This window comes from Mastigoproctus giganteus, chromosome 7 (assembly GCF_048544385.1).
Source record: "Mastigoproctus giganteus isolate SK-2022 chromosome 7, ASM4854438v1, whole genome shotgun sequence".
Lineage (NCBI taxonomy): Eukaryota > Metazoa > Arthropoda > Arachnida > Uropygi > Thelyphonidae > Mastigoproctus > Mastigoproctus giganteus.
Genome location: NC_143581.1, coordinates 92,993,787 through 93,010,221, shown reverse-complemented (window position 1 = coordinate 93,010,221; position 16,435 = coordinate 92,993,787). Strand labels below are relative to the sequence as shown.

At 36.4% G+C, this 16,435-nt stretch overlaps 1 protein-coding gene across 1 annotated transcript in view; it reads left to right on the top strand.

The window, feature by feature from the left end:
* The window catches only part of LOC150083079 (transmembrane channel-like protein 6), a 238,024-nt gene that overhangs the window by 99,267 nt on the left and 122,322 nt on the right, over positions 1–16,435 (top strand). The window contains exon 6 of the mRNA XM_090378383.1: positions 9,702–9,898. Within this exon, the coding sequence (XP_090234509.1) occupies positions 9,702–9,898 (197 nt within the window). The remainder of the gene's footprint in view (positions 1–9,701; positions 9,899–16,435) is intronic.

Below are 16,435 nucleotides of genomic sequence, written 5' to 3'. Positions count from 1 at the left end.
GTTCTACATTCCTTATATCTGTGTGACACCACATCTCTGATATCCCAACAATATCTACCTTTGATGCTTTGAGCAGTACCTGAAATTTGTCAAATTAATTTACCAAACTCGTAGGATTGGTGTACACACAAGTATACATGCACCTGTTCTTTTTCTTAGCTACCCTAACACAACCCATGTGTTTACTTGTACCCCAATGATTCCCAGCAGTCTCTGAAAATTCTGCATCTTGTTTTCCAGGCTGCTGCTCTTTCCAATAGAATCAGTGCAAGAATCAATTTCACCTCTGCCAGTGGCTACTGTTAATCTTTTAGTCCTTGTATTCCCCCAAGCTACCAGTTTTCCGACCCACCTAACACTGCCTCGATAGCATCAGCAAATATTCTTGCACCATTCTCTTTAAGTGTATCCCTTCCCTGTAGAAGCATTCTCTCCTGTTAATAAGTACAGACCAGGCTGAAAGAAATTCTATCCCTTGAGCCTTGCACAATATTTCCAGGGCCGAATTGATCAACAAGGCTCTTGTTGTTTGTTATTTGGTTTTTAGGAGCATAAGCAACTAAGGCAGTATTGCTCCGGAGATATGTGGTGGTCATTCCCTGACCTTTCCGCATCCTCCATATTTGGTGGTCATGGGCTCGAACCTCGGTCTTATCAAGAAGCGTGTGCTACGCACTGCTGCTCCTGCCCACCTGGCTACGGAGGCACCACACAGCTCTTATCATATACTCCCTTCTATCGTGTCTGGGCAGAATTGCAGACACTTTCAAATTCAACCCTAATTCACAACTTTTTTTCAACAGTGACCTGCACTTGTTAAGTAATTCTGCTGGTCTCCTACTCTTAATATCATTAATGCCAACGTGTACAACTATATCACCTTTTGTGCCCTTAAAAGATGGTACCACTCTACAACATCATCAACCTTTGCCCCTGTCAGACATACCTTAGTCCTGTTCTGCCTATCCTTTTTACAAAGGATGTTTCCCGTTTCCCTGATGATACAGTCACCAACAACTACTAGTTCCTGCTGGACCAGCGCATTCTGCCTTGAGGGTTGCCGCTGTGTTGCATGATGACCAAGTGCAAGCTCTGGCATTGGTGTGGGGAGCTGAGAGCTTGATGGACGCCTCAATTTAGATCCTTCGAGGGCATCCACCTTGTCCTTCAAGCTGTCATATAGGCCCATAAGAACACTGAGTTGTCACCTGATTTCATTACACTCCTTGCATCATGCACACACACACACAAAGACATCCCCCATGGCAATATCATGTCCTGTACCTGATTGCTCCACAAACATCATGCAAGCAGTGCATTTTAAAAGGCTGTGATTCAGAGGTCAGCTGCCCTCCTCAGTTCTCTGAGCCACAGCACTCCCATTAGCTTGAGCCTTTTGCTTTGCTGCTCTGGTCTGAGTCATGATTTCAATTTAATTTCAATAAAATTTCAATTTCAGTACAAAATTTTAACCCTAAACTTGTATCCCGACACAGTTATAACGCTATATATATTTTTCAAAATCAAGTATCATCTACGAGTTCCCTTTATATAACTTCCGTATCAAGTTATGTATTAATTAATTATGTTACGTTTGTAATCTAAGTCGTTATATGTATTTAGTTAAAAGTACAGTTTAATTGAAAGCCAAGTTTAACAAAATTAATAGATTTTACTGATTAATTGAAAATATTATATTATATAATATACTATACTAATGCTATCTAGTTCGGGATATACGTTTTATCATATAACAAAGGCAGCAAGTTACTAACGGTAAATCTACGGACACTTTAGTATTAATTAACTTCCAAATCTCACTGTCTCAATTCAGAATAAACTAACAATCCTGACTAGGTCTATAAGCTACTTATAGAAAATAATTTGATGTAACAATTGGTCAATAAAGCGGCTAAATATGGCTAAAAAAACTTCTCGCTCAGTGCAGCTGCAACTTGTAACACATGGATTTGATACCCTTACCAATACTTTTATGCAATTACAAGGCCGAGTAAAGAATAAATACACCAGATTAATCAGAAAATCACAAGACAATGCTATACTACTAAATTTAAATCAAAAGTTTTTGAAAAAGAATAATTTCAGATCAATAAATAAGAAAATCCACTTAGCGGCTTTGAACACGTCTGGCTCCCACTAGCCTCGTCAGCAGAATTGGCTTCTATAATTCTAGCTCTCTCTCTCTTTCAAAACAGTCTGAACACATACTGCCACCAGCCAACATATATTTACTGTCCAACTTCAAACTCATAGAACCAACTTTTCATCTTCCTTGTTTATTTATTAAACTGCTGTTTTCTGGAACAACCTTCCTTCATAATACATATTTCCTGAAAATTACAGTCTACAGAAGTCTAATGTCAACAAATACCTTCTTTCATGTTCTCCATCTAAGTACTATAGGTTCTAATCCCTCTTGTGTTTGTGGTTTTAATAAAAATAAAAAAAAAACTGCCTAACTTTTTCCAGCTGTCTACATGCTCATCATGCACTGTCAGTGATACTGACCATGACACATCACAGTCAAAAAGATTGTACAGACATACAATAGGATTTCCTATCATTGTTTATTTTTCATTCTCTATCTGACAAATATATAAATTTATGAATAATCTATATCAATTTCTTTTACACAGAAATGCTTAGAAAATGTGACAGGTTCACCCAAAATGATGAAAAGACTCGGATATGGCAATTTATTAGTCAAAACTGCAAGTTGTGAACATTCTGAGACTTTGCTAAAATTATCAACCTTTGGTGGAATACTAATACAGGTTACCCCACATGCAATGTTAAATACCTTCAAAGGGGTAATTGCAGAGTGAGACTTGATTAAAGGCCCAGAAGATGAAGTCTAAGAACTGAAAAGCCAAAAAGTTATTCAAGCCAAATGCATCATGATCAGGTATGATAATGATGTTACTGCCACACACACATCATCCTGACATTCAGTACACCTGTCTTACTATCCAGTGTCAAAGCTGGCTATCTCAACTGCTGAATATGATTTTATATACTGAATCCCATAAGATGCTCAAAGTGATGCCCATAAGGTGCTTTGAGAGTGACCAAAAATTAGTCACTCTCAAATGGCTTATTGAGACGTGGTCTGCCCAAATCTGTTTGTCCATTTGGGTCAAATGGACAAACAGATTGCATTTATGAAATCTGGAAAACAGAGAAAAAATTCAAATATATTGGGTATTTTTATATATTAACACACACACATGAAGCAGCAACTCAAAAATATCAATAAAACTAGCAGTACCCATTGCGAAAATTTTGCAATTGGTAGCAGAGTTTTCTCTAGTTGTCCTAAAGAAATGTAGTCAGTGTTTTGTCATGAGCAGGTAAGCCAGTACACATCAAATCCTTTCTCATTTTTTGTATCTGAGGAAACATGAATTTTCTTTCATTTCATCCAATCTTTTCGATTATTCAAAATGTGCATGTTGCATAACAATTTCACATATATAAAATGTAGCACAGTCTCTATAATATTTCTTTGAAAACGACATTTTTTATATTCTTCTGCCCTTCTGGTAACCTTATCTTAACATGCTGGAGTGATCTGACCTGAGACATTGCCGTGACTAAATACATGTTAGTAAGCAAAATTCCAACTCTATTAATGTTTGCCCGTGCCTTTTATTTATAGCCAGCCGAATAGGAAACTGCCATCTCTTAAATAAGAACGGCAAAGTCAAATCGGATGGAGTCAAATCTACACGCGGTAAGACTGCCTACCTTAGCGCATTTGGCAAAATCTTGCAATTGTTAGCACAGTTTTTATTGCCTGATATTTTTTCCGAAAATTTTTGGACGATTTGTTGTCATCTCAATAAAATACTGCTGAAAAGGGCAGAATGTTAAAAAGTGCACTAAAAACCTAATTATCTATGCAAATAGCTGTATTCTATCTGTACCCGTTGCGAACATTTTGCAATTGATAGAACAGTTTTTATTGCCTGATATTTTTCTGAAAATTTTTGAACAGTTCATTGTCATCTCTATAAAATACTACTGAAATGGGCAGAATATTAAAAAGTACACTTAAAACTCACCTTTCACTTTGAAAACTCCATCCAACTTTCATTATTAGTGTTTTGTTTCTTTCATTTTCTTGCAGATGCTTCTACTGTACAGTATCCAGCAAATATCAGCCCTGATGTTGACGTTTCAACTCCCCTGGTACCTCACCTCCATTGTTTAATGTCCTATTTAAACCTCTCACCCTGTTCTTTGCTTACACTTCCAAATGTGGAAGTGTAAAAATGCATCGTGACAATCATGTTGCAGCCCAACTTCTTGAAGTTTGCTATCGTATTTTCAACTGTAGTCTGGTAGTTCTGATCTTTATTGTTCTCTAAAAAATTCTCAGCCACAGACCTGAAACTAATGCATATCTGAATTTCTCTTTTAAATTTTGTTCCCTCATTAGTATGCAAATTTAAAGTTTTCTCTAGCTGTTCTAAAGAAATGTAGTGCATGTTTTGTCATAAGCAGTTAAGCCAGTACACATTAAATCCTTTGTCATTTCTTGTATCTGAGGAAACTTATAAATTTCCTTTTATTTCACCATTTCACACTGATCCTGAATACATTTTCAGAAATACAAAAAGGCATGTATCCTCGCTGCAAGGTATGTTCAACACTTCCAATCACAGTAGCATAGTGGCAAACGCATCTTCCTGACTGTGACATAATTCTAAATCCTTAAATTATTACTCACCTGAAAAAACAAAAAAACAAAAACTCAAAGTTGATAACAATAAAATGACTTCTGAACGTTTTAAACATATTAAATTTAAAGAATGGTAATGAGTGTATGAGCTTGTGTGCACAACGTGGGAACATATAGTGAGCGAGCAGTGCAGTGGAATCCTAACGATTGATTCTTTCTTTTAAGGTAGGCAATTTTGCAATTGGTAGCAGAGTTTTATTATTATTATTTTAATTTTTTTGGAACAAAGGACACTATTGTGTGAAAGTGCAAATTGTTAATCATTTAAATAGTTAAAGTGTAAATTGTTAATAAAAAAAATGCCTTATCAACTTAGGCAACTTTGTTTAACAGTTAACATCTTCCTGCGGCTCCATCTATAAAGTGAATGTTGAACTATTCTCGTTTGTAGTATAAAACTGGCCCCATTCTGTAAAATAAAACTATTTGCAATTTTAAAATTTTAACAACTTTGGGCACACATAGGAAGAAGTAACTTCAATTTGAGACCACTTCCAGCCCGATCAGTTAGTTTGTTTGTTATTTGGTTTTTAGGAGCATTAGCAACTAAGGCCATATTGCTCCGGGATATGCGGTGGTCATTCCTTGACCTTTCCACATCCTCCGTTTTTGGTGGTGACGGGCTCGAACCCCGGTCTAATCAAGGAGCGTGTGCTACGCACTGCTGCTGCTCCTTCCCACCTGGCTACGGAGGCACCCCCCGATCAGTTAAGCCTATCATTCACTGACTGACAAAAGAAAATGGCTTCTGTATTAAATATATAAATGTCAGTCCAACTCAGTGCCAGAACTTGTGTATCAAGCAAAACAGTGGCAATCCCCAAGGTAGAATGCACTAGTCCCACAGAAGATAGTTATTGTCGGTGACCATATTGTCAGGGAAACTGGAAATATATTGTGCAAAAATGATAGGTCGAATAGACCCAGGGAATGTCTGCCAGTGGCAAAAGTGGATGACATTGTAGAGCAGATATCATCTTTGAAGAGCATGAAAGGTGATATTGTTGTACATGTGGGCACTAATGATGTAATGAGTAGGAGATCTAAGGACGTACTTAAAAAGTACAGGGCAATGTTAGGAAAAAGTCGTGAGTTAGGATTAAATTTGAAAGAATCTGCACACCCTTTGTAGTTATTTGGGCTTGTTTCCCTATCTTTATCATCCTGCTCATTTGAAATGTTGCTACCTTCAGGATATCTTGCTAACATCGACTGCTACTGCAACAAAGAAGCATTTATGAGGTGAGGGTGAGTGCAAGCATTACTTTAACCCATATCATCAGATAAACGTGGATTTATATTACCCTTCTCTCTCTCTCCCTTACTAGCAGTTTCCCTGAACCCTTAGGTAGTCTCACTGACACTGGCAAAATTTGTTGAGCCCCTTTATTGAAATGAATACTGTCTCTATAAAATTTATTCTTTCTAATTACAAGTGCAGGCCATGCTGATATAAATTTCCCACATTTAATTTAATTTTTGAGTTTATCCACAAGGCAGCCGGCCTATCGTTTCTAGGCAGACTTGCAGACACATTCTGACCCAACTTGCGCAATTTTTTAAGCATGGTTTATATTTATCCAATAAGTGGTCAGGTTGTCTAAAATTCCTTAATGTCATTAGTTGCCACACAAATAATCTTTACCCCCTTAAAATCTGACAGTCTGTTGATAACATCACCAATTGTTGCTCCTGGCAAACACACCCTGGTTCTGTTCCACCTATCTTTGTTACACAAAATATTACTCATTCCCCTGACAATAGAGTCTCCCAATAAAACTAAATCACCTTCAACTAGAACGGTATGTACTTGACTATTCTTATCTGAGACCTGAAGAGCTCCCACTTACATTTGTTTCTTGAAGATTGAAAAGAGGAGGTTCCAATTACTGGATCTCTGACAGGGACTATCAGAGCAGACATATGAACAGGTACCAACTTCCAAGTGAAAGAAATTGTGCAGCAAATAATTGGACAACTGAGATAAGAACTGATTGAATCAACTGATAATTGGTATTCTGTCAGAAAAGGTAAATTGGACTTGTCAGACTAAATGGAAATGGGCATCATTGAGATTTGTATTGGAACTGACACCACATATATTTGTGAAAGGAATGAGGAAGTGCTTGGGGGGTTTAAATCTTTTTGCAGATAAGTTTGTTCTATTAGTTTGACTATTCATGATGTATCCAGTAGTAAGAAGAGGTGGGGAGGACATGTATGAAGTAATGAAATTTTTGGATATGGTGTACATGCACAGCAAGAATATACCCAGCTGCTTGACGTAATGTGGCCTCAGCAGTACCCCTGCATGTACACTACTCATACTCCCTTTAGTCACTATCTGGCAGAGCAGAGGCAGAAAGAGTATATACTACCTGATCCAGATGCCTCCTAGAGAGTTACCAATAGGTGTGGTCCAGTGGACTATCTAGTGGCTGACCTTCAGACACCATTTTAGAGCTGTAACCTAAAAATGTAGGGAAGAGAAGATCTCGCCATGATCCCCCATCATTACCTCAAAGGACAGTGATCATACTACATGATAGAAGAGATCGGAAGGTTGGCAGAGCTTTGCTCTGCCGACTAATAATAGACTTCACAACTTCAAACCTACGTTGAGCAAAGGGTAGTAAGGCACTGGTTGATGAGAGTCATCTACCACCTAGTATTGTTTGTTAGCAAAGGGCCGGCATTCCTCTGTGTGGTGTTGTGTTGTGTTGTGTTGTGTTGAAGCCACACTTCGATCCCGGCTTACATTGGTTGACACGTGGGTGGCCACCTCTAGTATACTAGGTGACATATGGGTTTTGCCCGTGGTTACTGACAGTCCCACCATCATGAAGGTGCAAGCAGAGGATTTGGTTGTTGCAGAATGACTGGACTTTGCCAAAATTTGGTCAGGTGACACTTGACTCAAGTGTCACCTAAATATCAGTTCCATCAGTGTTTTAGACCCCCACGTAGCAAGTCCGGCTTGTGATACCTTAGAGAATGTCTGTGACAGCCTCAAGGACCAGATTATTCTGATTTTGCTTATTTTTTTATATCAGTAACACCGTCATTGTAATTTTCTTTGTTTTGACAAAGCTTTGTTGGGGGGGAGGGGTTCTTGTCTGTAGCCGAAGTGAAATTTGGCCTTATAATTGTAGACATTTGCAAATGTATCCCCAATTCACAAATGGGGGGGGGGTCGAAGAGTGACATGAGTAATTACAGACCAGTTAGTTTAACTTCTGTTCCGGGTAAAATAATGGAGCCACTGGTTAAAGATGCATTGCAGGATCATCTAGACAAGACTGCAGCAATAATTCAGACAGAGCATGGGTTTGTTAAGGGAAAGTCTTGTCTGACAAATTTGATTGGTTATTATGATATGGTTACAAAGGAACTGGAAGCAAAAAATTATTTTGATATCATTTACTTGGATTTCAGGAAATCTTTGACACTGTTGCGCATGGAAGACTACTGTACAAATTGTAGCAGAATGGTATTAAGGGTAAATTGCTACAATGGATAAAAGGATGGTTGAGTGGGAGAAGACAGAGGGTGGTAATCAATGGGTGCTGCTCATTGTGGACTAATGTTATTAGTGGAGTCCCACAGGGTTTGGTGTTGGGTCCACTGTTGTTTTGTATATTTATCAATGATATTGTTGAAGGTATATCAGGCTTAGTGTGTTGAAGTTTGCAGATGTTACAAAGGTTGGCAGGGTTGTTAATGACAGTAATGGCAGTGTGCTACTGCAACAGGATCTAGATAATTTGGGCAGATGGGCTAAGAAGTGGCAACTGAAGTTTAACCTTGACAAATGCAAAGTACTGCATATGGGTAGAAGTAACCCCAAAGAAACGTACCAACTGTGTGGTACTACACTTAAGGTGGTAGAAAATGAAAAAGACCTGGGAGTAATTGTGCAGGCAGATATGAAGTTTTCTGAGCAATGCAGACAGGCTGCCAGGGCAGGTCATGGAGTTTTGTCAATGATATATAGGAATTTTGCTAGCAGGGAAAAGGAGGTGATTATCCCTCTGTATAAAGCAATGGTCAGGCCACGCCTTGAGTACTGCATACAGGTCTGGAGGCCTCATTTTAGGAAGGATGTCGATTTGCTTGAGTGAGTACAGAGAAAGGCAACAAGATTGGTGAGGGGAATGAAGGGATCCTCTTACCAAGAGAGACTTAAGTTCTGCAAACTGCAGTGGCTAGAGACTAGGCACCTGCGCAGTAATCTGATCGAGGTGTATAAGGCCTTGAATGGGTTAAGCATGCTGAATTCTGAAGGGATCCTTCCACTTGTTCAGATTATGAACCTAAGAGGGCATAAATTCAAATTAAGAAAAGACAGATGTAGAATGGATGTGTGGAAATTTGCCTTTAGCCAGTGGGTGGTTAATTGCTGGAACAAACTTCCATCTGTCGTTGTGGAAGTTGATAGGTTAAATAAATTTAAGGAGGAACTAGAGAATCATTTAGAGGGAATGGTAGTGTGAATTTTTTTTTTTTTTTGGCTGATGCTGCATATGCTCATACACTTGCTTTCTTGCATCACATGCCACTACTACTACATAACCTCCTGATAAAGTTTTTGCACTTTTTAAATTTTTTTATGAATTATTTGCTACTTTAGTTATATAATACACATACTGTTAAGTTATATTTAATACAAAAATTCATAAGAAATACCCGCAATTAAATTCATAGTAAAAAACAAGCAGGTTGTGGAATGATAAATTAATAATAATACCATGTAGAATGATTATAATATTAATAATAAGCAATTGCGAAAAATAAAAGTGGAAAATGAATAATAATAATAATAATAATAATAATAATAATAATGGCATTCAAATCCCTTGATGATCTTAATAATTAGTATGAAACATAAGAATACTTTACAATTAAAAGAAACTTAAAGGTGTCTTTCTATTTATAGTGCTGGGAAACTTATCTAGGTGAAGAATTATACCGTTTTCTTTTAATAGACTTTCTGTTTGTTTTGGTGATATATACTGTTATTGGAGAGCTGCTACATGGACTTATTTATCGGTATTGTTTTAAATGGGTAGGCCGTCCTGAATTTGGCATTGCCCATAATACTTTAAACATCATTTATATGCAGACATTATCTTGGTATGTATGAACTTTTTTTTTTTTTTTTTTTAATATAGAAATTCATAGATTGAAATTAACCTTGATGCTATTAATACAAAAAATAAATGTTTTGAGGCAGAAACAGGGCTGGATTTAAGATTGTTTGGCTGCTAAGCTATAACTTTTAAGAGGCTCCCCCTCTACTGAGTAAATTTTAAGTTTAATAGCATTTCATGCTCATCAAAGGGTGCATTTATAATGCTACGTACATAGCAATACATACATTTTTCTTAACTGTTAAAAATAACAGAAATTTTTGATATTGGTAATAATAACAATAATATTAATTATTTGGTTTGGTTTTTAAGTTTATTTGTTTTGTTTTTTACATCTATATCAATAGATGGGCTGCATGTTGATGCTGTTGTATCCATTAGTGTAGTAATAGAAGAGCTCATATTGCTCCCGGTGAAGAAAAAAAACTTCGGAATTGTATTCTCTCTTTTTTTTCATCCCATTCTAAACAGAAATTATAAGGCAACGGGCGAATTAGTAAAAATTTTCTTACATGTAGTGCTATAGCTGTTACGTGTAAATTTTCTTACGTGTAGTGCTACTACCCTTAATGCATAGTTATGAACAATGCAATGCTACTTTCTGCCTTTGCAACTTCTGTATTGCCAATTTTCTTGAACGGCAATACTCTGATCCTGGCAACCCAAAGATCGCGGGTTTGAATCCCGCCTTGGGCTTGGATCAGAGTAGTGCAAAAACCTTGGGAAATGCATTATGGCCACAGAAGCTGATCTGCCAACAACTAACAAAAAAAAAAAAAAAAAACTCTCTGATGCTAAAAATTAAAGGTCTCTTCGGCTTTCTCATGCTTCATTTGTATTACGATATGAGATGCCTTTCAATATCACTTAATTTGGCTGTCAGCATGCATTTACAATATTTACCAAAATGTTTTAAATAATCACCATCTAATTCTAAATATCAAATATTTAGCATCTTTGATCCATTGATCACAAAAATGCTGAATCTATTTTTTGCTCATTTTCACAAAGGGATAAAATTACACACTATAGTTTATATAATATCGGTGTAGATACACCATAGTTTACCCATAAAGTTAATTACATATGTAGTGTAAAGGCATTGTTTAATTTTATTTCATATTGTGGCACCTTTTCAACGAAATACCAGGTATTGCACTATTTCGAATAAATAACTCTTGTAGGCTACTGTTATTTATTCTCAGTGGGCAGGTACCCTGATAATGCAAACATGCCATCACATTTATGATGTTAATTCCACAATATGAGAGATGCCAAATGGTGAACAGAATGCTACTGTATTTAAAGACTAAATGCACAAGGCATAATATGATATGGGTTTAAATTAATTTAAACCCATATCATAGTCTTTAAATACATACCCATATTTAGTCATCGTTTTCGTTAACACTCCCTTAAACCTATTCAGAACAGTGGTTTGCATCCGGAAATGATTTAAGTTACTGTATCTACGTTTTGGGCACGATACTCCAGTACTTTGAAAATTGAACCAGCACAAAGAGACCCTCTATATTAGGAGAGTAGACTGCAGAAAGTGAAATTTCAAAGAAAGGAAGTTGAAGAGTTCTCAGTGATTGGTGGAAATTCATATTATAATATCTTTCTCTGATCTTTAAATGATCCAGCAACAAATTTTCAATAAAAAAAATTACTGACATCAGAGTAATAAAATTACAAATCGTTCTGGCAAATTGAAACAAAATACAAAGAATAAAAAAACTATTTATTAGGGTCACCCGGAATGTTAATCCAACTACCCATATTGTGGCTGTAAATTGTATGTGTTCTCTGGTCAATTTGCATGCTTTGCTGGACGAAAAATCCCAGGATCCAGGAAAAAGGGGGAAAAACCTTGCAATCTATGCCTCAGACCGACTAACTCAGTCACGGAGCGAAAAAGCCCATAAAAGTTCCCACATCATCGACAGGATTCAGACTGGGGTCATTTCCACCAGGTGTGGAAAGGGTGGTGATGATACTACTGTGCTACCCACACAGACAAAATGCAAAGAATAGTAAAAAAAAAAGTAAATAAATCTACAGAAATGAGTAACATGTAATTAGTATCACAAACTGTACGTTTGATGATCGCTGACTCCATGGACCATTCATAATTTGTGAATGGTCCATGTAAACTTGGGAAAACTGGAATAATAAATTCACTTGCATGGAATAATAAAATCATTTGCATGGAATAATAAATTCACTTGCATGGAATAATAAAATCATTTGCATGGAATAATAAATTCACTTGCATGGAATAATAAAATCACTTCTTACAGAATCTCTACAAAGTTGGCATTGCATTCCACACATAAAGCAAATCAATGCATACTTCTCTATTCACCGAGAGCAAAAAGAGAAAAAAAAAAAGTGTAGACAAGAAAAATAAATTTTTGAAATTCATATTACCGTATTTCTTCAATTCTAAGACGTACCTTAATTAAAGCACCACCAACAGAAAAAAAAGCTTTGGTTCTAAAAAAAATAAATAAATAAATAAAACGCTAAAATATATCTAACAAATATTTTTATTAGAATTCGGTTTACTAATAACAATAGTATCTTTAGCTATGTTATTCATCACTTCCTTCTGAATCTTCTAAACCATCGATATCTGCATAATCAATATCAGAGTCTACTTCATATTCAGAGTCTGATTCTTCTGAACCATCGTTATCTTCATTATCCCATAATATATCGTCTTCTGAGCCATCGAGAGCATTGGTGATCCAACATTTTTTAAATGAGTGCTGCACTATTCTTTCTGGGATTACTTTCCAAGCTGTTGATAACCATTCTGCCTATTTTGATGCCACCACTTTTCTTAATTTTTCCAAAAGGGGTCAGCGGAAGGTTGTCAGTCAACAGCCAGGATTCATATTCCTTTCTCAAGTAATCCTTAAGTGGTTTGTTGACTGAAACATCAAGTGGCTGCAGTTGGCTAGTCATGTCACCAGGAATCACAACCAAGTCACCATGTTTTTGCACGATTTTATTTTTGACTCATTCGGACAAATGTCCACGAAATGCATTAAGTACTAACTAGCATGCTAGGTGGGTTGGATGTCTATTCCACACAACGTTTAGCCAGCCTTCTGTAAGCTCTGCCAACATCCATCCATCCATTTTTTTGTGCACACACAATAACATCTTTGGGGAAAACTTCATTCTTCGGTATGGTTTTTCGATTTAAAATTAAATATGGTGGCAACTTTCGACCCTCAGTGGTGATGCATAGCATCACAGAGATACGCTGCTTTTCATAGCTTGTGCTTATAATCTTGATTTCTTTAGCATTGACGATGTAATTTCGGGGCATATCGAAGAAGATCGGGGTTTCATCAGCATTTCCAAATTGACTGGACTCCTAGCTTCTTTTTTTCCTTAATTTCATCACCTGTTGTTGAAAGTTAATCAGCTTCTGTTGAAAGTTTGCAGGAATTTTTTGACAGATAGATGTTCTCCTTAATGATAATCCACTACAATGCATGAGTCTGTCACACCAGCCGCGACTGCATTTAAAAATAATTTTCTCTATTCCGAGGGACTGGGCAATTTCTCTGGCTTTCAATTGCATGGCTTGTCAAGTGATGGGTAATCATTTTGCACATGTCTCCATTACAAAACATATCACAGCTTCATCGACTTGTGGAAATCTTCCTTTCTTAGGCCTTGTAAAGCACTTGGTTGTTGCTTCGCACAAAAATGTTGAATCATGATCATTTCTCCAACGACGAACATTTACTTCACTAATGTCAAAATGTCCACCTGCAGCTCTATTTCCATGTTCTTTTGCATACACAATTAACTTTTCATTTCGATGTGGCTTCATAGTGCAGTCTTTTTGACAACATTTTAATGTGCAATAAGGGATCAAAATGAACGAAATACATAGCTCCACTTCTTACGTCTTTCAAAGATACAAACAAAACTTCCTAGTTTTCGCTGAGTGAGCTCCACTGTAATGAAATAACGGTGGCTTCACATCTCGAAAGTGAGTGAACTCACCTACGCCACTTTATTCTCCAATGGAATTGGAGAATGTGATAACGTTCAAACTTGGAGGCAGGTTTCTGTGTAAAAACAAAATGTGTAGTGCCGTGTGCAAAGCACGGGAAAATTAAAAAAAAAACTGAGATTGTAAGATGCCACCAATTCTAATACGCACTCCGTTTTTAGAGACGTTTATAGGGGAAAAAGTGCATCTTAGAGTTGAAGAAATATAATATATCTTTCTCTGATCTGTAAATGATCCTAAAACAAATTTTCAGCAAAAAAAAAGTGCAGAGTAACAAAATTAAAAATCGTTTTGTCAGATTGTAACAAAATGCAAAGAAAGTAAAAAAATAATAAATAAATAAATAAATGAATAAATATATAAATCTTCAGCAACAAGTAATATATATTAGTTTTAGAACTGTACAGTTTTTGCGATTGCCGACATCATGGATCATTCATAATTTGTGAATGGTCCATCATGTAGACTAATGAAAGCATATAATAAATTTACTTACATCTTCAACCTTTCTATCACAGGTTAGAAAGGAATGGTTGATAACGGGTAAATTTTTTTCATCCTCTAAGAAACTTGTGGAATCAGTACACTTGAAAATTTGGAATCACAAAATAGTACATTATTCTGGATAACAGCTGGAGAACTTTTTTTTTTTTCTTTTTTGCCAATAAAGCAAATGAAAATCTCTGTGATTGGCTGAATTTTTTTGTTTTCCCAAGTTACTCCTTCAAGTAACTTTGCAACAAATTTTCACACCGCAAACGAAAACAGAACAGATCAATATAAAAGGGTCATAAAATGTATTATTCATGGCCAGCGATCAAGTCCGTTTCCTGTTGGCTATATAGAAACAAAGCAATAGACGAGTTTAGAATGTTGTTGTGAAAATGGCAAATGAACCTTAAAACCACAAATCTGCATGCTTTGGAGTGACCGAAGTAGATCTTTACTCTGTCTGATATGTATTTATTCCACTCTCTGCACACCATGGGATAAATGCTAATTACAAGAAGGTTTTCAAAGGTGTGTCTCTTGTTGGCCTATAAGTAAGTAAATAATCTCCGATTTGACGCTTACCATTGGCACATTCGTAATTTATTGATTCCAGAAATAGGTGCACATTGTAAACACAACCAAAAGTATATTGCAATAAATAGTTTTTCACGACAAGTAAAAGGAGAAAAGCAAAAAGTCTATAATAACAACAATAATTTTCATTTTTTTGTTTACCAATGTTCATTATTTATAAATTATTTATTTTTCATTATTTTTTCTATACTGATGCAGAGGCCTTTTGTAATGTGAGGCCTGAGCTGAAGCTTGTCTAGCATATACATAAATCTGACCTTCGGGAGAAACCTCTGCCTTGTATGGCCCCACGTCATGCACATTTATTAGTGATAACAGTGACTTCTTTATTTCTGCATTTATTTGAGTTAAGAGATTGTAATAAAAAAACCACAAAAAATCTAAATACAGTTAAGTAAATAAGAAAAAAGTTTCATTCTTTTTATGTTCATATTAATCACACTAACTGGATGATCAGATCACTCCAGTACTGCTCCTGCCTCCATGTAGTGGGGTTGGAAACCCGAGAGAGGAAATTAACCTTCCAGTGCTAAAAGATAAAAAGGAACAATCTCAAACATCCTCCAGGACCTTTTGCAAAGACCCACCAAAACCAGCATTTAGATAATGAAGAAATTATTACTGGCAACTATCCACAGACCACTCCTAATCATTCATTCATTTGGAGAACAGCAAATAGGGAACCTCTACCTTCTTTTTATCCAAAATGGATTAGAAGAGCTAGCTGGATCCCTCAAAACAGTAAAATAAAACATCTAATATCAGTTGACATTCTTGTAGATATAACATGCTCAAGACATTATTATCGGTATTAGTAGCAGCAATTTATGTAAGTTACCAAGATTGTGCAGCATAACCAAAAAATCTCCCTTTATCAAATCCTTCTATAATAATTTTGTTTAATCCTTCCTTTAATATATTCAGACTGCCCACTTCTACAATACCAGATGAAAGTTTGTTCCAGAAATCACTCTCTGGCTGAATGCTTCACCTATCTGTCCTGCAACCATCCTTTCTCAGTTTAAATTATGTCCCCCAAATGTGTGTTGTCTGACCAAGAGTAGAGACTTAAGACTTTAAATGAGTAGAGAGCTGTACAAAATCCATTTAAAGTCTTAAGCACTTCAAACAAGTCTCCTCACAGCTGCCTGGTTTCCAGACACTGCGATTTGTAAAGGTGAAGTCTTTCTTGATCAGAGTAACCTTTTGTGCCCTTGATTAATCTTATTTCTCTTCTCTGTACCTATTTCAGAAGATCCACATCCTTCCTAAAATGAGGCTTCCAGACCTGTATTCAATACTCAAGATGTGGCCTAACCATTGCCATATACATTAGGATGATCACATCATTGTCCCTATGGCAAAATTCTTGTATATCATTGACAGAGCCCA